We start from the raw sequence: 25281 nt of genomic DNA on the forward strand, positions 1-25281 counted from the left end.
AATCAATTGCATTTGTTTATTTTTCTGAAATAAAATCTAATATACAAGTTGTGCACGTCATAATTAAGCATGGCTTTATACATAAGTAAGCTATGATGATATGCAATATAAATGTATCACATGCATGACTCAACTTGATGTGAACTTTATATTTTATTTTTCAAAAGAAGAAGAACGTGATGATAGTGAGGGTGTGGGGGGGGCATGAACAGCTAAAGCCACCAAATCTTCCCTTCAAAGAAAAGAATAAACAAAACTAGAAAAGAAGAGGAGCCCTACTTCATCATATTCCAACCAAACCACAGGCAAAAGAAAAAGAAAACCTGGTAAAATTTAACATGGCAAGTCAAGAATAATATTAAAGAAAAAAGGCCATTGAAAATCATAAATTGTAGCGGGTATTTGATTGAGGGAAATGTATCTGTTAGAGGGAGTTTTAAGAAAGAAAGACCTGCAGTTTTTTTAGCATGGGATTTCATGGTAGGCTCAGCAGCAAAGAAACTGGGGCAAATAGCAGGTTGTGTAGTTTCTGTTCAGAAAATGGGTGTTACTGTTACATTGCAGAGGCCCCATTTGAGGAGAGGAACAGACTGATTGCAATTAAAGATCAAGTGAAGGAAGTTGAGAACAAATTCATGTTTTTACAGGTAATTACTTGCCCCCTCACCATTATTTGTTCATCCTTTTCCTTTGTGGCGGTTGTTCAATTTGTAAATTCATTTTTATGACAAAATCTAGGATAATCTACACTAATTAGGTTGTTTAAACTACGAGGAGCGGAAATTGAACATTTGTGCAGAGGTAGAAAGTAGAAACACATTGCTAATTAAAGCCAACTAGATTAAGCCCAAGTCTGCAAAGTTGTCCAATTTGTATCTAATAGTAAGTCGCGTTCAATCAATAAACTTTGTGGTTTTCTCAATTCCTGGTGAACTCCAACGTAGCTCAGGGTATTCCATTCGATTTTCCAGTTTATATATCACGCTGCATCAAGAAATATATGCTAAATCGGAATGTGCAATATTGCACCTTGACCAATTTTTAGATTTGTATGATCTTTTATTTAGGTTTTTACACTTGTGGGAATATACATACGCAGAGAATGAGTTCTTGGCAGCGGATGGATAGGCAGGCAGCATTCAACAGTTTGGAAGAAAGCAGGCTAAATCTAGTAGCAAAGGTGACAGAATATAAAGGAAGAAGGGAACTTGATGTGGTGACAGAACTGAATGCATGTTTTGGCAGTGAAAATAATGTCCCTTTTAATTGGGATTTTGGAGGGAGACTGATTAAAAAGAATGAACCTGCAGGTGGTTTTCACAGCAGAAGTTTTCTCACTAACTGCATAAGAAAGTTGCTCGTCTCATGGAAGTGGCAAAAGGTTTATGGTATTGCAGTGAAACTAGCAATGGTTTCTGTGAGCATTTCTTCTGTAATTGCTGCTTACAGTACCAGGCAATTATTATGCACCAGCTCAAGAAAGATGATTCCATTTTTGAGTTTCAAAGAAGCAGGAAAAAGTAGTAGTCTATTAACCTTCTCAAAGAACCCTCTTGATGTCTTCTTTGGTAGGGGATGATTCTTAATTCTTTTTATTTTTTATGTCACTCTGTCTCGTAGTTTGTCAAGAAAACTTTAGAGATTTATTTTTTGATTAAATTTACGTAACAGTAAAGTTTGTGAGAGTTAAATTCATGACAAGAAATTAAGTAAAGACTGAGTGTCACTAGACCAAATGATCATTAATGTGAAATGTTATGAGATCGGATCTCTCTCTTTTTCATGTAAGCATGTGCTGTCCACTTGTAAGAGTAGGTAGTCATCAAATGTCTTGTATGATATTTTCAACTAGTTCTGCCCTTGTAAATTTAAATCAAAATTTGATAGTTGGAAGGACTTGAAAACTACAACTTTTGTGTATATCTTGTATTCTTGTGGGCACTTTTAATTTGAAAATGGACACAAATTCAACAGCTCTTTGGAACAAGAATAGAAAAAACAAAAACATACAAAAAATGCACAAGCAATCTAAAAATCATGGTCATGTGTGATGACTATGAATTTTAACAATACACACAACGAGAATCAACTTAATCACTCATTAAAGTTAGACTTAATCACTATCCTAAGTCTAAAGAACCTAAAACCACCAAAACCCTAAAATAACCCATAAACCCAAATGACAACTGGAGTGCGGATATCAAACTCACCACATATAACTAGGAAGAATTTTAGAACAAGGTGCGATTGTGAAGAAAAACTCAGTTTTTAGCGATCCAACTGTGCATAAGAAACTAAGAAGATTAGCATGAATAAAAACTTTCAAATGGAGGGCTTTGAAGAATGATATCATAGAAGAAGCAGAATAAATATGACCTACTAAGATCAAATTATTCACTACGAGGGAGTCATTTGGGATCAGATTTAACTTTTAACCCAAATATCATAAAAGCCCGTTCAAATTTCTCGCACATGAATCCTCATCCACAGCCAGCAGGCCCAATTTGATTGCTCCCTTCAGCCCCACGAATCATCATTTTTTCTTCTGTACACTGTTCCTGACAAAAGAAAGAAGTATTCGTCGATTCCCCCGCGAGAACTTGTGAGAGTACTTCCAATGGGGGCTTTATGTTGGATGTTATACTCTAATCCAACAGCTAATAGATCAATATAGTTAATAAGGATTGTTGTGGAATGTAAGTGCGATTAGGGTTTAGTCATAAGTTATAACTTGGACTCCAAGAAAGGTATATAATCCGGTTATAATTGGAGAGTAAGGGCTCTTGAATGAACTGATGTTTCTTCATGTTTTGATTTTGGTTTCTTTTCCGCTACTATATTTAATGCTTGCATGCATATGTATATGTACAAAGTTTGAGAGATAATATCCCTGCACATGTATGCAAATCTCGACTGAATATAAAACTAAGTAACATATACATATAAGACTACAAACAAGTGCCATGACTGCTTCTTGTATTATGATTGCATTCACAACAACCCTAAAACTGTCTACCATGCATAACTGATGTAAGAACTAATTTTGGCCTATTAAAACTCATAAATTGTTTGCTTAAGAAGTCTTGATTGTTAAGCATGTTTAATGATCAAAAGTTTTAAGGTTCATAGCATGCTGAAAGTTATAACATGATCAATGTTTTTGAGATGTAATTGAATGAATGAAACACAAACAAATTCATTTCAATCATTCAAGAACTGCTAAAACATTCAAGGTTTAATTGATCAGCTTGTATCAGTAGCCATAACAATGAGGTTATATCCCCAAATAAAGGTGTGACTAATCGACATTGGTTCAATTATTGATAGCTCAATGAAAACATACAAGATGCATAAGTTGCGAAAGTTAATTACCAAACAAAGGTGGATGGCTTTCATGTTGTACCATTACTTATGCAACTTATATGTTTTGCACTGATACTGATTAAACTTGAAAAACCAAACAAAGGTTGAGTTGTTTCAGTTATATAGAATATAGAGTCTTGAATACTTATTTTGTTTGAAAATATTTTAGTAATTAGCTCCTTGAATTCAATTCAAACACTCAATGGAACCAATTATAAGAAGTGGAGGCAAGATATTGAAATAACACTAGGGCTCATGGATTTCGATTTAGCTCTAAGAGATAATGAACCAGCCAAGCCTGCTGACGATGCAACTGCAGAAAAGAAGAATGAATATGAAAGATGGGTTAAGGCTAACAGAATGGTGTTGCTAATAATCAAAAGATCAATGTCTGATCTGGTTCGAAGGCAATCACTGAGTCATACAATGCTAAGGCATACCTTGACTCCATAAAAGCAAAGTTCAAGGAATCCGAGAAGGCTGAAATTGGAACACTAATGAACACCCTTATAACCACTAAGTACCTTGGTGGTGATGTGAGAGAGCACATTCTCTCAATGGTTGATGTAGCTGCAAAACTTAATACACTTAACATTAAGATATATGATCTTTTCCTAGTTCATCTCGTCCTGAATTCCTTACCTCCTGAGTACTCTCAGTTGAAGAGTACTTACATAGCTCATAAAGAAAAATGGGACTTGAACGAGTTGATTGCCATCTGTGTGCATGAAGAGCAAAATATTCGACAAGATAAAGGAAGAAACAAGTCAATGCAATGCAGAATGTCAACCCTGCAAATCTTCCCAATGAGAAAGACAATGCTCCACAGAAAAACAATAAAAGGGCTGCATGAAGGGTTAATAGGGGTAATAACCATCTGAAAGTTCATAACGGTGTTGGAATAAAATGCTTCTTATGCAAAAAGGTGGGACATAAAAAAAAAGGAGTGCACTAGGTATAAACGTTGGAAGGAAAACAAAGAAAGTAAGAAAAAAAAGGTATGGTGCATAAAATTTCAGTTTGTTTTGAAACAAATTTGGTTGAGATATCTTATGATACCTGGTGGCTTGATACTGGTGTTATAATTCATGTAACAAACTCATTGCAGGGGTACATTAGTAAAAGGGTGCCAAACAATGATGAGGTGTCAGTGTTCGTGGGCAATGGAGCTAGTGTTGCGGTGGAGTTCATTGGAGTAGTTAGGCTTAAGTTATTTTCTGGTTTTTTGCTACATTTGGTTGATGTTGCTTATATAGCTTCCATGAGAAGGAATTTAGTGTCAGTTAGTAGACTTGTTATATCAAAGTTTAAGTTTGATATTAATGAGATTGGTTTTTCAACATTTCGAAGTTCCAAGCTAATTGGTGATGGAGTGTTGACTAGTGACATGTTCAAGCTTAACTGCAATATACCAATGAGTGTGGTTAACACAATAGGGCACAAACAAACATTGACAAACGATACCTCATCCAAGTTATGGCATAAGAGATTATGACATATTTCTAAAGAGAGAATGCAAAGATTAACTAGAGAACAAATCCTGCCATCACTGAACTATGGTGATTTCGAAATTTTCACTAACTGCATTAAGAGAAAATTGATGAATAGGAAGAAGAAATGTTCGACTAGAAATACAAAGCTGCTAGAACTAATCCACACAGACATTTGTGGACCTTTCCCAACACAAACACATGATGGCTATAAGTATTTCATCACATTTACATATGACTTTTCTAGGTTTAGGTATGTATACTTGTTGACTGAGAAGCCTAGTGCCTTTGCTGTTTTCAAAATTTATAAAGCAGAAGTAGAGAATCAATTAGACTACAAAATCAAGGTGGTAAGGTCTAATAGGGGTGGAGAGTACTATGGAAAGTTTAGTGAATCTGGTAGACAACCTGGTCTTTTTGCATTGCTTCTGCAAGAGCATGAAATTGTTACTAAATACACCAATCTTAGTGCCCCTGAGCAAAATGGTGTTAGTGAAAGAAGAAATAGAACTTTGATTGAAATGGTAAGAATCATGATGAGTAATTCGAAGCTACCTACTTTTATTTGGGGAGAAGTAATCAAAACTGCAAACTACTTGCTAAATAGGGTCCTTAGCAAGTTTGTCCCCAAGACACCCTTCGAGTTGTGGACTAACAGAAAACTAGTGCTAAATCACTTGAGAATTTGGGGATGCACCGTAGAAGCAAGAACATACAATCCAATGGAAAAAAAGCTGTACCCTAGACAATCACATGCTTCTTTATAGGGTATCCAGAAAGAACTAAGGGTTACAGGTTTTATTGCCCCAATCATACTTCAATAAGAAAACTCAGCCCTAAAAATAAAATTTTAATAAAAACCTTTGAAAATGTTATAATCCCTCGCCGTAAAACATGTATAGTTTCCAAGATATACATACTACATATAATATGAAAATACTCATGGTATCCTGCAAAATATCAAGATATCAATACGGCACAATAGTTTATATATAAGTGCATGACGTCAGTAATATACTTTCACATAAGCAAACATATCAAATCAAGTGCTCATTGACACATGCTGACGCACAAGTTCATGTAGAGTTATTCTAACATGAACATGACTGGGTGTAATAATGATATACGCTCTAGTGCTATAATCAAGGTGAAGACTGGCACTATTCATGGTCACATACGAGTCGGAGTTGCTTATTGCAACTTGTACGATAGAACTAACACCTACTTGGATTCAAGGCGATGTGCGGTGCGGATGCGAACATACACGTGAAAGACTGGCCTTGGCCCTAGGCAAGCATTAACACCGGTGCAGCAAACGATGAGCATAAAACATAAATATAGTCATGCCATAATGGTTCAATATTTCTAATCAACATAATATCATTCGTAGCTGTAGGTATAATTATGGCATCAATAAACATATGCATACCTGTGCATCCTGTAGGGTTTATGATTACTTCGTAATTTTCCGTTATTTTGCTAATTCTTATAAGCATTAGTCTAAGCTAGGCATACGTAGTAAATTCTCTTTCAATGTATAAATGAAAACTAACAAATACGTATATACTATATAAAAAAAAAATCCACTCACCTGAAGTTCGCGCTACAACTCTCTAACATGAATATCGAGGCATCATGAATGATCGTCACCTAGAATAAATATCAAATCACGTCTCATAATTGTTATCGATAAAATATGTAATTTACATAAAACACATCCCCAAGGACGTTCTAGGATGATTTGTAACCCATTGACCAAAAGTCAACCGTATGTCAAAGGTAGGGTCCACAACCCTACGTAACTCGATCCAGAAGATCCACACCTCAAATTTCTGATCCATAGTATCCCAAGAGTTTCAATAAGCTTCTAGAACAACATCCTAAAGTTTCGGAACGATCCAACGGTCGGATCTTTACCAATCGCTAAAATTAAGTGGCGGCTGTCATTTAGATTTATAAACTTAGAAAACCCATCCGAGAAGATCCGTAAATCAGATTCCTAATCCGTCAGTTTCTAATATCCTTAAATATTATGTATTAAAGTTTGGTGACGATCCAAAGGTCGGATCGTCCAATCATATAATAACCAAATGGCGGCCCTTAACGGAAATATAACCAAACAACGGAATTTCGTCAATCAGATGTCTAATATGAAATCGAGGCACCCATTTTAGCCTAGGGATGTCAAATGGTGTCTCTGCTCACGCACCACCAACTGCCTCGACTCGTTAGAAAATTCAACTATTTTAAAAAATTGTCAAATTTTACAGGAATGAAGATCTCAACGAGTAGAACATGTTTTATACCTGTGGCCAAGTCCAATTTGGCTGGGAAAAGCCTTAAATTGCCACGAGCCCCGCTGGAACCCTAGAAATGGGTGCATTTCAATTAGTCTTCTCTGGTGTTCCACCGCCCCTATAGTTGTTTGGACTTTGTTCCCGGGGTTGAGGGAAGTCTATTGGTGGGGGTGGTTGACAGAGTTACCTTCAGATTTGATGGATTGCCACCCCGAAGCCCGTCGCACCCATCTTTGCAATTTTCCACAATTCCGAACCCAATTTCCTTAAATTTGTGTGGAAATGGTAGAGGAAGGGCCGAGATGATGATTGGGAATGGTGGATCTACCCAATTCATCGGAAAAACGGTGAATTTCGCTGGAGAAACTCATCGGTCATAACCGGGTCACAGGTCAAAAGGGAACCGAACAATTCCTCTCATTCTCTCCTTCCTCATTTCCCCTCCTTTCCGATTCATTCTTCCTTTATTACTCATTTCTCACAAAATTATATTAAAATAATAATATAATAATTAGGAGAAATATATAAAATAATAAATAGTAATCTTTACAAAATTACTTTTCGGATTTGTAGTTCTGTAAAATCCCTATGGTAACTTCGGTTTTGATTTAGATTACGCTTATGCAATCCTCCCGTCGAGAACTTTGAGAGTACGGTAAAATAGTAACTTGCACGCGTCACTAAATGATGGTTAACGAAAATCAACAATCTCGCTAGTAGGGCATTTTTGTCAATTCACTCTTTTATAAATTAATAAAATTGTAAAATTAGGGACGGGTTATGACAATCTACCCACCTTAAAAAAAATTTCATCCCCGAAATTCAAAATCATTTGTTAGACAAAAATATTGAAAAAATAGTAGAAAAATAAATATGTAAAGAAGATATCAAGTTAGAGCGGTTGCATAAAAGAGAATGCCATTCTGTTGCGATCAGATTGTAGTGATTCCTCTTTCATGCCTCCAAACTCAAACTTTCCTTCTCCTTCAATACAATACCACAATATAAAATCCTTTATCAAAACATCAAGTCAAAATAGATATATAGTAACATGTAGTCAAAATACGTATATAATATAACGTACAATTTAAAATAGTTGTGCTGAAGTCAAAACTGAACATAGAAAACTTTCACTTACGCACTTGTAGAGTCACATACTCCGAGAATAAGCATGTAGTAACTTTGGGTCGAGCCCAAACAATAAATAAATAAACTAACGTAAACGGCCTAATTGTCCACTTGCTTAACTAGTCCAATGAATAAGTTATCGATATTACAGTCTGCAGCACGCAATATCGACAACTTACAGTTGTCTTGATAAGTAAGTAACTAATTCCCGAGAATGCAATATTACCATCATGCCCCTCCTTGGACAAAACACATAAATCATCCAATTAGTGCCTCAATCGTGCTCACGTACTGCCTTTTCAGGCGACAACGTAAATAGCACACAATTTGCTACATTGTAATCTCGATGATTCAACTACCTGTTCACAATACTCTTTTGTCAATCATGTGCTATGCATAAAATTTCCGTACTGCGTCTCAACAATGCCATACCCAAAACCAAAAATTGTAATCGTAGTTACAAGCAACTAAAATAAAGATAACTATGTGTTACAACCATGCTAATTGTAGAACGGACAAAATGCAACATGTCCATTAAGGTTGAAGTAGCTCGTTTCAGACTAATCGTTAGTCTGAGGGTGAAATGTGGTATGTGACAAAGCTTAGTACACATGGCCTTCAAGAAGGCTTCCCAAGACTTGGAAATGAAACACATGTTACGGTGAGATATAATAGTGACACACACACACCATATAACCAAACAATCCAGTTCATAACGCCATAGTGAGCAGGTTTATACTGAATTTCCCTCGAGTTTAGCAAAACTATGCCAAGAAGAACAATCAAGAGTTTGAGGGTTAAACAAGTCCATCAAATCTAGAATACAAGGTAATTGAAATTAATGCATGACATCTTGCTACAATGGTAGCTTTTGGAACATTCAATCACCAACTGTAAGGATTTGCTTATCAGAGTATTTGTTGGGTTATTGAAGAATTAATAGTCACAACTAAAATATAAATGTTCGGGCGATTCACCTAAACAGTCTGTTCGCTTCAAATTAGTATGAAGTGCAATAGGGTAGACATGTACCCAAGGGTGACTGGAATGCCTTCCGGCACAAAAGGTGAATATGAAATCACATTCAAAGTAGATGTTGACCAAAACGTCAAAAAATCTGAAAAATTCAAGAATGAGTAATTTAACTAAATGGTCTAAAATGTTGTCCCTTTAGACCAACAGAAAGTGAGCTGACTTGTTAAATCGGTCGATAGTCACTAAAACATTATCATGATATCCACTTGTACAAGATACCTCGTACCAGCAGCTTATGGTGATATTTCCCATCTCCATTCGGATACAGAAATTAAGTATAACCACTTGAACGATTTCTTGATAATTTGTAAGTAATGTCAACCCAACGCTCGTGAGTTTCAACTAAAATGAAATAGACAGGCCGAAAGCATTTCGGGAGTAGATAATGTCTTTTGCTGCGGTAAACAGTAATTACGTTTACACAACGGGGATGATACACGATTATGTAATCGTAGCTGTTAATTTGGTTCCTCTATCACCATTGTCATTAATCTAATTCTTTTCAAATGGATATGTACTTGCGAGGTCTAAGATTGATAGAGATTTTGGACACGTTTCTCTACAGAGAAGTGTCATCCGGTTTTCAAGTAAAGATGGTAAATGTTGATTCTAAGTCATGAATAAGATGGTTCATTTCGAACAGTTCTATACGTTGGGCAATATAAGCGATATTTTGTCATGTTTCCTCTATACAGCTGAAACGTCCAAAGAACACATCATCATGGATTTCCGAAATGATCATTATCATCAAAAGGTGTAAAACAAAGGTAAGATGAGACAACAATTCAGTTGTCAGACACTTTATTCATAATCAACATCACAACTAAACTAACTTTCCTTGGTTGTGAATGACGAAAAACACTATAGTTGAAGGATCGTTAACAAATTGTCGATAAAATCGACAAGACCAAAGATATCTCAAATTTCACCATAGTTTGTGAGAATTTCAACTTTCTTCTGCTAAACCCTTTTTGGAAAAAAAAAATATAATAGTTTACGGAAATCACGTCTCCCAAGAAAAGTACCAATTTAATCAAATTTAATAGTTAAGGACTTTGGTATAAAGCGACTATTGATATTTAGAGAATTTGGTCTCACTATCGAGGTAGATGAGAAGGTCGTCGATAAGACCACTACAAATTCGTCAGGCCATGGAGGAAAACTCGGGTTACAAAGGTCAGTTGTGTAGACCAGTAATTCGAAGTATGGGTATTAACGGTTTTAATCGTCACTTGATTGGGTTGCTAAAACCTAGGTACGGTACTAAGGTTCGATCTTTCGCCTTCACGAATAAGTTCGAGGTTCCCTAGATAAGGTGTTTGGTTGGGTAAATTTCTAATCAGTAAGCTTTTGTAACTAGGTTCTCTCAATGATATAGGACTTGTACGAAATGATGCAAGGAAAAACCGGTGTAGTACAAGAAAGTGGATCGATGCTGTACTTCACTCCACCATTTGGTGATATCCAATCTAACGCCAGAGGTGTATGTCTTCGGATGTACCATACTACTTCATTTCACTATGCCACGTGCGAATAGGTCTTCGTATCTTTCTTGATACTCAAATTACTCTAACAGTGAGAAATCGACTTGTACTCTGATTTTACTGTCTACCTGTGGAAGTGATCGAAAATGTGACTAGTTGAAAAGGTTTTGATTACCTAAGTGGAAAACATCGTTAAAACAACTGGCTTCTATGTAACATCCCACTTCACCCAGGAATGAGGATCTTGTAAGCCTTATATGTATATTCCCATCTTTATTTGGCACGAGGCCTTTTGGGAGCTCACTGGCTTCGAATTCCATCAGAACTTCGAAGTTAAGCGAGTTCGGGCGAAAGCAATCCTAGGATGGGTGACCCATTGGGAAGTTCTCGTGTGAGTTCCTAGAAACAAAACCGTGAGGGCGTGGTCGGAGTCCTAAGTGGACAATATCTTGCTACGGTGGAGTCGAGCCTGGGATGTGGTGGGGGTCCAGGCCAGGATGTGACAAGAACCAAAATAAACAAAAGCGGAAAAATTAGGTTCTCATCCTTATTTTTCCTCCTCCATTAGTTAAAATCTTATTCCTTTTAAATTTTTGATCAAGGTCCTTAGATTTTAATAAACATCATTAATTATTTCAATAATAAAATATTTTTTTATTTCTAAATAAGTAAATATATTCATTTAGTGTTAGAAATGTTACATTTGGTATATCCATATTTATGACCAAATTTTTTTATCATATATTTTTTAGTTGGTACCCATTTTTAATTTGCAGCCATTTTTTTTTAATTTTTACCCATTTTCTTTTTTAATTTGTACCCATATATTAATTCCCTTTTGTGCCCATAATTTTTTAACTTTTATTTGTATTTGTACCCATTTATAATTTTGCTATACTTTTTGTGAAGAACAATATAACTCTAAAATTGATTTTTAACTATTTATTATATCTTAAAAATATAATTAGAATTTGTTTAGATTTCATAATTTGTGAGACATTAAATGCATAATTGCACGAGTTAAATATATTAAATGATGCTAATCACCTCAATCAAAATATTTAAACAGACAAGGTTTCAATTTAATAATTAGGTTAATTAGAGACCGGAACCAAAATGGCTCTTATAATTTTTTGCGTCAGGCGTGTACATTAAACGTGAGAGTGAAACGTGTGTCAGGGGACAAAAAAAGGTCTATGGGGCCCGTGCTACAACACTCCCAGCGCATGGGCGACGTGGCCTGTTCTTGTGTGTTGGATTTTAATCATTGGATTTCCAACAGTGAAAAAATTGAATTCAAACCCAACGGTAGGCACACGTGGCTAAATATGGGCCATTGGATTTCAAACAGTCATATAATCCAATGGTTCTTACTAATACTTCAAACAGACATATAATTCTGAAGGAAATTTTGTGAAAAACATGTTCATTTGAGCAACATCTATAGCATGCAATTAACAAATTAAAGGCGGAATCATGCTTGCATGCACTCAAAAACAAAACATCAACCATGAAATTCAAAGCCTAGTAGATTGGTGAACCTTGACTCAACTTAAAACAACATTTGTTAGTTAAGAAATTATACCTTTGTAGATTCCTCTTTGCATAAGCAAAGGCTAATCACCCAAAGAGAGGGCCTTCATTCCTTGCATCTTAGATCTATGGATTTGGATGGATGAAATGGTTCTCCAAGTTCCCAAAATTGAGAACCTCTAAGTCTCTTCACCAAGGTTAGATTGCAGAAGAAATGAGTGACCTTGGAGTAGTAGGATTGCTAGCTAAACCTTTCAAGGAGGCCGGCCACTTTAGAGAGAAAGGAGAGCTTATGTTCTCATCCTTTCCCCAAAAGAAAACCCTAAATGAATTTTGGCTATAAAGTCATATTTATACTTTAATTCATTGGAGTGACAAACTTGTAAATAAGTCCAAAACTCACTCCATCTCTAAATGGCCGGCCTTAGGGTATTATTGGGCTAATTGGGCTTTTGTGAATCATTATTCATTAAGTTGTCATACAACTTAATTCAATGGGCTTGACGTTCGAAGCCCATTGGGCCTTAAGGTCCAAAACTATCCCGAGGTCTTTAACGAACTTATTCGTTTGATTAATTAACATATTAATTAATCCTTACCATAAATAATTAAACCATTTAATTATTCTTACTCATCTCCATTGTTTCTTCAATCTCCACCTTACACGGTGTACGATCCATTAGGTTCCTTTTAACGAGGCAGTGGGCGATTAGAACTCTTTCAAATCGATTGTGAATTGAAACTTACTTTCAATTCTCCCTTTAGTGATTATACATGTTTAGGGCTTCCACAAACCATGAGTGACACCTAGCAGTATGTCATGGTTACCCAAGCTAATCAGAAGAGGTGGAGAACTTATTCAGTTTAGGATTACAATGCAATACGGTCTTTCTCTAATACAATACTCTTGACCACATTGTTTGGTTTGATAGTTTAATCATGTCTACTATCCAATGTGATTCATTTACTTATATGATTACCTCGAATGTGATTTGGAACGACTTCCTAAATCTCATTCATACTCTGGCCAGAGATTCTTAATCATATCATAGAGTATTCTCCCTCAAACAGTTTGAAGGTTAGAGATCCCTTGTTGCGTATTCACTTGCCTCCATGGCTAAGTGGCCTAATCCCAACTATGCCGTGGACACCCTCCTGATGGAGTGACTTTGACATAATCAAAGATCAAGGACTTAACCACAAGACAACTATGATGCCTCAGGTCAAAGGACTACTTTGCATTATCCCAACCATGAGTTCTCATGTGACATGAGTATGAGAACTCCTCGTTGATCGTGTTCAGTGGACTCATTCGTTATTGAGCACCTACATGCTTGTCTTGGTGTCAATCACACAAATGACTCAAGACTAGTCACTCTCACTAAGAGAAGAGATAGCATGTACTGATCTTAACGGACTGTCAATGCCCAATTGGCAATCCTATGATCAGGAACGTTTAGGATATGTATACGAAAGAGAATGGTCTCATTAATCTAACTTGTTTAAATTACATTCTCCTAATTACATATTCCTTGGACTTATCGTTTAAGCATATAACATTTATATGAGACGGCTTAAAACAATAATCTTTGCCCTTGATATTAAACTAGATTAGTTTAACATGTGAAATGTCCGTAAAGTATCATCATATGATTGGTTTTAGGGCACATTTCCAACAAATTCAACGATTTTTAGTAGGGGTGGGCAAACGGGTCCTGGACTCGCGGGTAGGGGCGGGTACTAGCGGTTCGGGACAGGTTCGGGGCGGGTACATATTTTTTTATATCACAACGGGGTGGGACGGTTCCTAATTCCTGAAGACACGGGCCCCCGGCCCGAACCGTATCTAGTGTATTTGGTTGGAGATTACATCTATGCCGTTCATATCTCACCCACAAATCAGTCTAGGGCCGAACTTTCTACCGTTCACTTTCGCAAAGACTCGACTCCCAGATTGAATGTTGAATCTTCTCTCCTCAGTCTTCCTCTAGTATCTCTATCGTTGATTCTCACTCTCCTCCCTTGCGATCTCTATCGTCCAGACGGACTCCCACTCGAATCGCGATAGTTGAGATCCCGCAGCTTTTCAGAAGTTGACTCCGAGTCTCTGGCCACCACCATCCTCTCCTCTCAACTTCAACCACCACCTCACGATCTTGAGTCTCCAAACTTCTGAGTCCATCTCGAAGCCAAATATTCAAACACAAGGTATTTAATTTTAGCCTTTAGGGATTTATGGAATTAGGGTTTTTTTTTTCTTTCTAGATTTAGGGATTTTGAGTTATTGTGTTCCATTCTAGGGATTAATTTAATTTCGCACTCTGGTTTAGGATCTGGGTTTTTGTACTTGCAGGCTCAGCAGTAAACCGGGATGAATAATTAATCTCTTACTCCATATTAATTAATTAATATCTTTATTTAATTAAATTTAAACCTGTAATTCACCTTCGTCAATCAGCCTCCTCCCGTATCCGATCACTTAGTGAGTCCCTCTAAAACCAATTTTTTTATTTGTCAATTCATATTCCGTCTTATTTCGAAATTGCGATTGGGTATGTTTGGATTGAGCTTTAGATTTCCGTTGATGAATTTGAGTTAGGGTTTTGTTTTTTTGTTTTTTAATTTATTTTCCAATTTAGTCAGATGAATAGCTAAAGGTTTGATCTTGTACTAATTCTGTTTTGTTTCTATAATTCATTGGATAATTTTTATTTTTTTATGATGGATTGTTGAGAAAACCGAGAGGGATTTATGGATTCAGCTGAATCCAACAAGTGGTCAAAGTTGCATGAGTTAAAAGTTGACCATCTGGGATGATGATGATGATAAAGTTCTAATCCGTTTTATTGAATTGTATATTTGGTGATGATACATGATAAAACCTATAATCTGCCATAAGAAAAAAATGAAGGTTGGTTCTGATTTAGTTATTACCTTCTGAACATGTTGAAATTAATCACAGATTTGAGCCACCAAGCTTGTAGCTTTTGGATTTCTGATGCTTTCGTTTTTGTTTTGGTGGTCTTGGATTCGCGTTGATACATCTGGCAATTCTCAAATCATTGAGGTTGATAAGTTCACCATGATGGAGTTGTCATCTTTGACTCAGGCTAACATTAGGTATGCTTTCAATATCTGAGAACCTTCATTATTCCAAAGCATTTTTTAGCCATTGAGTATTCTCTTGTGATCATCTGTTTGGTGATAATTGTTTTGTTCCAGTCTGCCTTTCATTACTGCAACTGCCTATGGGCTGAAGCACATTGAGACAACCCTTACAAGGGTGAAGTTTGAGGAGTTGTGCTCAGATCTGCTTGACAGGTGTGAACTTTTGTTTCAACGTGCTTAGATATTGTGGATATCTGCATATTTGGCTATAGTTTTTTTGTTGTTGCTAATTTCAAGATGTCCCTTTGATGCCTAATGTTGTGGAATGTATTTTGGTTGCTATATTTGGTGGTATAATTTTGATTCTATGAGCTATGGAAATTTTTTTTTATTGCGACAGTTTATGTGGAGAAGATCTTAAGACCTTGGATAGCTATGTATTGCAGTATGTGGTGGAGCTTTAGGTCTTGTAATTTTCTAAAACATGTATGTGTTGCTGTGCAGTGAAGTTTATAAATTACAAAAAAAAAAAAAAAGAGTTGGACCCGTGGACTCGTCCCGAATCGGCCCGTTTCAAACGGGCCGGGTTAAGTTCGGTTCCAAAACTCAAAATCCCTCTACCCGGCCCGTCCCGCCCCGTTACTGTTTAAAACGGGTAAGGTCCGGTTCCTCCAAAATTAGGCCCGGCCCGACCCGTGCCCACCCCTAGTTCTTAGAGTGAGAGTTTCGAAGAATGATTGCACTAAAAGAAGCAAAAATAATACATGTATTTACTTAACACATTACCATTTAACGGTCATAATGCAACTAAAAAGAAAAAGAGCCCAGTCAAATTTCTCCCACAGGGAGTCCACATCGACCGCCAGCAAGCAGCACCGCAACAGCCCCAATTTGTTTGGCGCCCTCAGCTCCACGCTACCTTATGCCAAGAATCATACGTCGTTTCAAACTCATACGCAATGACGCACTCTCTCGCGTCTTCCCAATGAACAATTTCACAATCTTCTTCCAAATATTCAATAAATCTCCGGGCTTTCTGCAAGACCAACCGACAAAGACCAGGAGGAGGAGGAAATGGTGGGTTCATGGCATGGTCTGCCTTCACGGATGAGCACCGCGGCTGGCAGCAGGGTTGATTTCGAAGGAAACGTGGATACCATGTTCAGAGAATCCAAAGATCATCAGAAACAGTTCCATTCCGTGCGCGTTTCCGACGACAATTTGGGTTTCGGAGAGCGGGCTTTCGCCGCCGCCGGCGCCGCCTTCGTCTCTGCGATTGTCGTTAACCCTCTTGACGTTGCCAAGGTTCTGCAATTTCTCTTTCTTTTTTTTTTTGGATTATTTGTGTTTAAATTTGTTCATTTCTACATCATTTGGACAATTTGTATAGTGAAATTCCCATTTTCCCATATGCTGTGATTGACAAGATCATATATTTTTTCTGCTGTGAATTGATAAAAGGGTAATTTTATTGATTTAGAAGTTACCCTTTTGAACTGATTGGCGTTTGCCCTTGCGTGTTTAGAAAGTTCTCTGCTTTAATGTTTGTGTTATGGGAATTGATTGGTGTTATGCATTTTTATTGCATTGCCTTCAGACAAGGTTGCAAGCACAGGCTGCTGGAGTTCCTTATCAAGGGCTATGTGATGTGGCTTGTCCGGAACCAAACGCGGTATGTGAGCAACTGGCTTTCGATTACGTAGTTTAGTACTACTCTTTTATTGTGTTCATCTTTGATTCGTAATTACTTTGCAATAAGCTTGAATCGTAGCTAGTTTGTTTCATGTATGGATATTTCCTTGTACTGAAGCACCTTTAATTTTGGCTTTGGGATTGTCTTTAGATGCTTTCAGAGTTGAGATCTTCCACGCCACGCATAAGGTCATTACTTGGAACAAAGACTGTCTGCCCTCCGGTGTGTAACCAGTATAAAGGAACACTGGATGTGCTGTACAAAGTCATACGCCAGGTAGTGGATATATACACAGTATTTCTATCTAGCATATTAATATCTGAAAAGAAGTAACTTATCTTCCTTTGTGTTTATAGTTAAAGTATTTATCATTAAAACAACTTTTGCAATCCAATAGCGTGCTCCTGTCATATTGTGTTGTAAAGTGTCGACTTTAAGTATTTGTTTCATAGGTTAAACCAGGCATAGGTTTTTTAATTAATCTTTAGTAAAAATCTACTCACTCTCTCTCATTAATTGCGGACGTCTTGAAAGTGCTGTGTACAGTATTAGATAGAGAGTAACTGGGTATATTTCATGTTAAGACACTTTTCAGTGCCTTGTCCATGTGCCTAATGTATCCCCATTAAGGGACAATGTGTTTATATTTCAGATCATCGTCTTTCAGTTTGTAGGCAAACTTAAAGTAATATTAGAGGGGTTTCACAGGAAGGATTTTGGAGACTCTGGAGAGGCACTACTGCAAGCTTAGCATTGGCCATGCCAACTGTAAGTCTTTCTCTTTCCAAGAATTACCTCTTTATCCAAATGGTTCCTTGTAGCGTTAGATTCCACGCACTTTGTTCTGGGAGTTATGTTGCTAGTAGTTACTTTCTATATGTCAATCAGGTGGGGATCTACATGCCTTGTTATGACATTTTCCGCAATTGGATGGAAGATTTCACGATTCAGAATGCTCCAAATTTAACACCATATGTGCCATTAGTTGCAGGGTCAATAGCACGATCATTAGCTTGCATTTCTTGTTACCCTGTTGAGCTGGCAAGGACGCGCATGCAGGTATCTTATATGTAGATTTGATGTCCTCGTTTATCTTTTATATGTCACCTCTCGACCAATCCCATGAATGTGATGTCAATAACTCTACCTCAAATTATCTTAGTTTCTGGCATGAGTACAAATTATGATGTGATTTGAAATTGAAAAAGAATTAACAATTGTTATTGAGGATCTGTGACCTATTTCAGAATAAAAATACATACAAGGGGAAACTTGATATAAGTCCAATTTTTTGAGCCAATAGTAGGAATAGTCCAGTTTATTAAAATAAGTCCAATTTGTTATATTTAATTATTTAATTATCAATAGTTATCTGTTCAAGGATAAGATTTAAGGAAAACTAATGAAAAGGGCTTGAAAACTTTGAGTTTTAACGATAAGGACAAAATAAAGGGTAAAGTGAATAGTACCAAGATTGACTTTTTAGTGTTAAAATGTGGTTTTTCGTTAAAGTGAACAGTACCGGGAGCTTTTCGTTAAAGTTCCCTAAGATTTATTGTTAAAATCAAATTTCTTCCCAATTATCTCTTTGCTTATTTCTTTTTATTTATCTTTTTGTTATTTCTCATTCTTCCTTCTGCTTTAAACCCTATTTATAGATTTTTTTTTTAAATTTTTATAATTAACCTGTATCACAGGTTAATTATATTTATCTACCTATATGACATTTTTTTTTTTTTAATAATCAACCTGTCACAGATTAATGTGTTTTACTTGTAGGTATGTTATGTTTTTTCTACCTTTTAATTAGGTTTCATATCTCACGTATAGGTATAATATACATTCATATATTTGTTACTTGAGTTAGGGTAGAATGTTTTGCAGATAAATTTATGTTAGTATATTAGTTTTTTTGTTATAAGATATTAATTATATTTTTTGGAGTTGGAAAATGCATAATATTAGAAGATTTTAATTGATTTTTAATATTTTTAGAAAATATAAAATGAGTATAAAAGAAATAAAAACATAAAATTAGATAAGTGGACTCACTCCTAAAAACATTCTATGTTTTTGGACCTGAATCTAAAAGCCCTAAAATACAATTAGCATCAGACAAGAAGATGGCTATTAACTAACGTTTAGTGATTAGTTTCTTTAACTATATATTTTGCCCAATAGAAACCATGTCTCCAATCTTTGATAAACAGTCCTTCATGTAGTGACTACTTATCTTGATGATTAGGCAAGGAGAACTACTCTATATGTGGATAGTAACTTTTGTTTTCTTTCATTTTCTCCCAAAATTGAAATTTCTCAATTCTACATTCTTGAAATGTAGGCATTCAAGGAAAGCCAAGCTGGTGTGAAGCCTCCAGGAGTTTGGGGGACACTGAATAGGGTCATCAACCCTGTCAAGAACAAAACGCCCCTTCAAAACTGTATGTGAACTCCCTACTTCTAGTTTTGATTTTATCACTATTTTTCCATCTATCTTAAGTAATTGGATTTGCAGCTGATTTTGATGACCTTTCTTTTTGTCTTATGTAACAGTACAAAACTATCGCCTCTTGTGGACTGGCCTTGGGGCGCAACTTGCTCGCGATGTTCCTTTTTCTGCAATCTGTTGGTCAACCCTTGAGCCAGTGAGTCACATTATTTCAAGAAAATTCAGGAGCAACCTTCTGACTTTCATTTATGTTTATGCCTTGCACCAGTAGGTGTAGATAGCTTGATTCAACTTATTCTTTTGCCCATTCTGTGCAGATCAGGCGAAGAATTATTGGTCTGATGGGTGATGAACCCACCGCAGCCAGTGTCCTCGGGGCAAATTTCTCTGCTGGATTTATTGCAGGAAGCCTTGCAGCTGCTGCTACATGTCCACTTGATGTGGCAAAAACCCGGAGACAAATAGAGGTTATTTATCTAAAAAAGCTTCACCATGGTTTTGTTTCCTTTCCTTTCTTGTCATTGTACTGAAAGAAACAACAAGGCAATCCTAAATATGCTACAGAGTTTATTCACGAGATTCAAGCGCACCAAAATTTGAAAAGATTATTTGTTTGAATTTTAACAGTTTTGTTTTTGCAGAAGGATCCGACAAGAGCAATAATGATGACAACAAGAAAAATGTTGCTCGAAATTTGGAGGTACGTGAGACTTCATCTGCAATATAAGCCATCAATCACATGATTTGAATTCCCTAAATTAATGTTCATTTTTCAATGGTTTTAACCAACCATGGCCTCAATCTTTTTGTGTTGGATAGGGACGGAGGGATGAAGGGGTTGTTCATGGGAGTCGTTCCCCGTGTTGGTCGTGCTGGCCCTTCTGTTGGCATAGTTGTCTCCTCATACGAAGTCGTCAAGTATTTTCTACATTATAGACATCTGACCACTCAATGATCAAAACTAACATATTCATGGATCGTTCTTGTGCTTTAGTTTCGGAATTCTGGTATACTTGTACAAAGCTCACCGGGCTTTTTAATCGTAGACGGACCTACCTTGAAGGAGCAAAATCACTCAGTTATGCGATTTCATCTGTCCGAATCACAATGTTCTTGTCATGATGGTGGGGAAAGGTTTACAAAAGCGACAGAAGATCACAACAATTTTTGGAGAATAAAAGATCCTCGTCATTGTTCCTGGGAACGCCAGGAATATATTTTATTTTTCCTTTGAAGCTTTCAGTCTTTGATTGCAGCATAACACTGCAAATATTTTCCTCGTTGCAACAAAAATTGTCAATACCGATGTTCTTTTCACTGTAAGTTTGGGTTGCAAATTCGAATTCTTTATTTTTTGGATTAAGTAACTAAATCCTCCCCTTTTGTGTGATTCGAAACTAGTCTCAATATTTTCACACATTTCAAAAGAGTACTCAAAGTATAGGAATTATCACATTATGAATAGGTATGAAATGACAGACTTGGGTCTCTTGTATCATTTTCTTGGAATGGGAATCCTGTAATCTGAGAATGGGATCTTCATTAACCAAAGAAAATATGCTATTAGTTTGCTGCAAAAGTTTGGATTGAAGGACTACAAGCCTGTTAGTACTCTATTGGTGGTTAGTTACGAGCTCAAGAAGGATGATGAGAGTGAGAAAACAGATGAGAACGTGTATAGACAATTGGTTGGAAGGCTTTTATATTTGATTGCCACTAGACGAGTTATCATGTTTGCAGCTAGCTTACTTGCTAGATTCATGCATGGACCATCAAAGAAACAATTGAGAGCAGGCAAGAGGGTTCTCAGGTATATACAAGGCACATTAGACTATGGGATTGAATATGAGAAAGGCAAGGAGTCCATCTTAATAGGCTATTGTGATAGTGATTGGAGTGGAGATGAAACTGATATAAAAAACACATCTGGATGTGCTTTTTCTTTTGGAAGTGGAGCTTTCTCTTGGGCATCTGTTAAACAACACAGTGTTGCTTTGTCAACAACAAAAGTTGAATACATGAGTGCCACTGAAGCAACCACTCAGGCTGTTTGGTTGAGATTTATACTTCAAGATTTTGGTGAAGAACACACTGAAGCCACTCCTGTCTATTGTGATAATATTTCAGTCATTGCTATGACAAGGAATCCAATATTTCATCAAAGAACTTGGAAGGAGATACCATTACATTAGAGAAGCTTTGCAGTCAAACATTATCAACTTAATCTATTGCAAATTAGAAGATCAACTTGCTGATATTTTCACCAAGGCATTGCCCAAAGATAGATTATGTATTCTCTAAACTTGGAGTCAAACTAGCTCCTAGCTTAGAAGGGAGTGTTGGAGCATAAGCATGGTAGCTGGATCAATGCATCAAGGTTGCTATAATATGGAAGAAGAAGAAGCTCAAAATGTCCAAGTGTTTTTCTTAGTTAAGTTTATATATTTGTAATGAATGGTCAAGATTATAACATCTCAATGGTGTATAGTTTGACACGTGTCCAGTTTGTTAACTGTTAAGTGAAAGCATGTAAGCTGCACGTGATGCTTTGGTGGGCTTGCAACGGCTATAATACCTACTTTGTAGCCGAGTTCTGTGGATCAAATCCAATGAAGATTGATGGAGCTATGTACTCCATCTAAATTCCATCTTCAATACATCATCTTCAATCTCATTTCAATTACTTGTTGATTTGATTAAATACACTAAGAAATCTAGCTCAAAACTATCCCAAACACTAACATGGTCTCACAGCCAGGTTGGAATTAAATCTAGGAGTGAACATGTGAGTGTTCATTTGGGTTTTCGACGAAGAACTCAGACGCATAAATATGGTTGGATCTAGTACTAATCTATGGGCACCATTCTTCACTGGTGTCAACTACAAATTTTGGTGCATCAGAATGAAAACTATCTTTAAGTCTCATAATTTATGGAGTTTTGTTGAAGATGGCTTTGTATTGTCGAAGGAAGGGAATGAGACGGATGAGAAGCAAATTCTTGTAGCTCAGGATTTCATCTCCAAAGATGCAAAGGCATTGGGATTGATACAAGGAGTTGTGAGTGATGAAATCTTCCCTAGAATCGCAAACTAGGAGACTACAAAAGATGCTTGGGATGTTCTTAAGCAAGAATTCAAGGGTGATGCTCAAGTCATGGCTGTGAAACTACAAGGTATTCGTCATGATTTTGAATATGCTAGGATGAGAAACAATGAATCTATCTTTGATTACTTGTGTTTGGGCCCAAAAATATTGTTTTGGGTCGAGTTTAGAATTGTTCTTGGCCCAGTGTTGGTTGGGCCAAGTTTAGAATCCTTCTCGGCCCAGATGCCGTGTATAGGTGTCGTTGGGGGTTATCTAGCTTATGGGCCGCGCAGTCGAGATTGGCCATATCCCATCGGGGAATTGGGGATGTGGATGAGTCATATCATGAGAAGGAGTTTCGATAGGATCAGGATGCTGGAATTGAATACGGCCTGATAACGAGTTATGTTCAAAGTCCTAGTAGGAGTAGGATTGGCCAAGATAAAGTTGAATCAGGGAAATGAGTTCTAATCCAGGAGTGATTGGGATTCAATACAAGTTGGTTGCTATAAATAGGGAGGGAAGACATCGAAACAAGCCCCTCCAATTCAACACACAAATTACCTTGCGCATTCACTCACTCTACGTGAAACCTCTCAACAACCTTGAGATTTTTGTTTTCCTTTTTTCGCTAACACACCTTCAGTTTGGATAAACAGCACTGTGAAGGCAACCGGCGAACACCTTCAGTTTGGATAAACAACACTGTTGCCGTAGAATCAGCCGACCGTGAAGTACCTTTAGTTTGGATAAACAGCACTGCGACAAGGCCGGTTGGTTAACTATCCAAGTCTCGGTCAAGAAGGATTTTCTAATCCTTATCGGCAGAGGTCATCTCATTAGCCTCCTTGGCGAAGTGAGGTGTTACGAGTTACTAGGATCGGCACATCGAATGCCGAGTTGTTTATGATTGGTTATTCGCAAGTACTCTTACGAATATAATTACGGTGACCGAATCCAGCGCCGACGATTTGTGAACTTCACAGAACTAGTAGCTTTGTCTTCAAGCTCTAGAACCTGAAGGCCGAGGCTTGTTCCTTCCTCGGTCGCAGTCGCAAGATAGAGAAGTCAGGAGCACGCTCAACGCAACATCAACAAATTTTACTCCTCGGCCGAGCTTGGTTGACGAGTTGGCATGCCCCGCATACAACCGAATGACGTAGTTAGCTTATTAGTTACTCGGCCTGCGTGCCACGTAGGCTTGGTAGTTTTAAGGGTCAACATTTTAGCACGCCCAGTGGGACCCAGTGCTAAGACTATGAAGTTCATGACCATCGAGACACGATCAGTAAAAAAGAAAATAACCATGGGAAAATCAACGATCGATTTGCCGGTTCAAAGTCTTGGACAAGAGGTGTCACATGCGCGAAATCCTATCGTCGCTGTGACCCCTGAGGCTGCAAGTGTGACACACCGAGAAAAGGAAGTGTGCCTTGGTGCCCAGCCTCGAAATACATAAGTACCTAACCGAACCGTAGACGTTTTCATTGAAGGAATAGTGAAGGACTGCGATGAAGACGGTAGTAAAGGCTCTGATCCTCCGACTAGGTCGTGTCTTGGAAAACAACTTGATGAGCAATCTCGACAAGTTGAACAGATAGTGGGCCACAAAATGAACCGTTTGCTTGAAGTGATACAAAGCAATGGTGAGACCCAAACCAGATTGCTCGAACTATTAGTTAGTAAAGTCTTCGAAGAGAAACTTGTCGATCAGGCTTGGCAGCTTCCATTTAAAGATAATTCCTTACAAGCCGAAGTAGTATCTACTCAGCCTAAAACGATTGACTTAGAAAAAATGGGAGGATCAAGTAGTAAGTCAGATGGATCCGACCAGAGAGTGGAAGCAACACCCGTCGATATGACCGAGGTCCAGCGGATGATCGATTCGGCTATGAAAAAAGGGTTGAAGTTCCCTAAATTCATCCACCTGTATCCATCTTATGTTGAAAAGTTTGAATATCCTAAAGGTTTCAAGATTTCAGATTTCATCCTTTTTGCTGGAGAATCGTCTTTATCCTCGTTAGAACATGTGGCTCGTTTCACTGTGCAATGCGGAAATGTTAATAATGACTTTCACAAACTACGGTTGTTCAACTTTTCGTTGACAGGCTCAGCATTTGCATGGTATATCAACCTCCCACCTAATTTTATCCAAAGCTGGGAGGAGTTGGTCGAGATATTTCACGAACAGTTTTATCGGCCAGGGAAGGAAATGTCAGTTTCTTCATTGGCTAGGATGGCCAAGCCTCTGATGAGTCACCAATGGATTATCTTACTAGATTTAAATCGGCTAGGAATTGGTGCCGAGTACCTCTCCCCGAAGTTGAATTTGTTAGGCTTGCTCTGAACGGACTCGACGTGGAGTACAAAAAAAAATTCTTGGGGGCAAACTTTCGGGATATGTATGAATTAGCACAGCATGTCAAGGAATATGCTTATTTTCTCTGAGAAGAGAAGATCTTGGAATACCCATCCCGAGGGACGATTTACAAAAATCCCACGGTTAGCTACGCATCGACTGAAGGCGAGGATTCTCAATACGTCAGCGTGGACGCGGCCAAAATAGTAATAGATAAACCATACGTTTTCAAGGCATTGACTCAAATTAATTTCAA

General features: G+C 37.3%; 1 protein-coding gene and 1 long non-coding RNA gene across 3 annotated transcripts; both read left to right on the forward strand.

Moving 5' to 3' along the window:
- Positions 1–307: 307 nt before the first annotated feature.
- Positions 308–1910, forward strand: LOC103439293 (uncharacterized). 2 transcript variants are annotated; one of them, XR_011582783.1, is made up of 3 exons: positions 308–647; positions 1068–1180; positions 1311–1910. It is a non-coding gene; the product is annotated as an uncharacterized lncRNA (long non-coding RNA). The 2 variants fall into 2 exon arrangements; XR_529945.4 differs by lacking the exon at positions 1311–1910 and having other exon boundaries at positions 1068–1199.
- A 14304-nt stretch (positions 1911–16214) lies between these two features.
- Positions 16215–20970, forward strand: LOC103420690 (mitochondrial carrier protein MTM1-like). Its single transcript, XM_070824778.1, has 10 exons — positions 16215–16743; positions 17036–17110; positions 17282–17407; positions 17840–17899; positions 18020–18190; positions 19473–19572; positions 19685–19776; positions 19898–20047; positions 20222–20280; positions 20400–20970. Exons 1-10 carry the CDS (start codon positions 16513–16515, stop codon positions 20533–20535), a joined length of 1200 nt encoding a protein of 399 aa, XP_070680879.1. The 5' UTR covers positions 16215–16512; the 3' UTR covers positions 20536–20970.
- The last annotated feature ends 4311 nt before the right edge of the window (positions 20971–25281 follow it).

This window comes from Malus domestica, chromosome 07 (genome assembly GCF_042453785.1).
Source record: "Malus domestica chromosome 07, GDT2T_hap1".
NCBI lineage: Eukaryota > Viridiplantae > Streptophyta > Magnoliopsida > Rosales > Rosaceae > Malus > Malus domestica.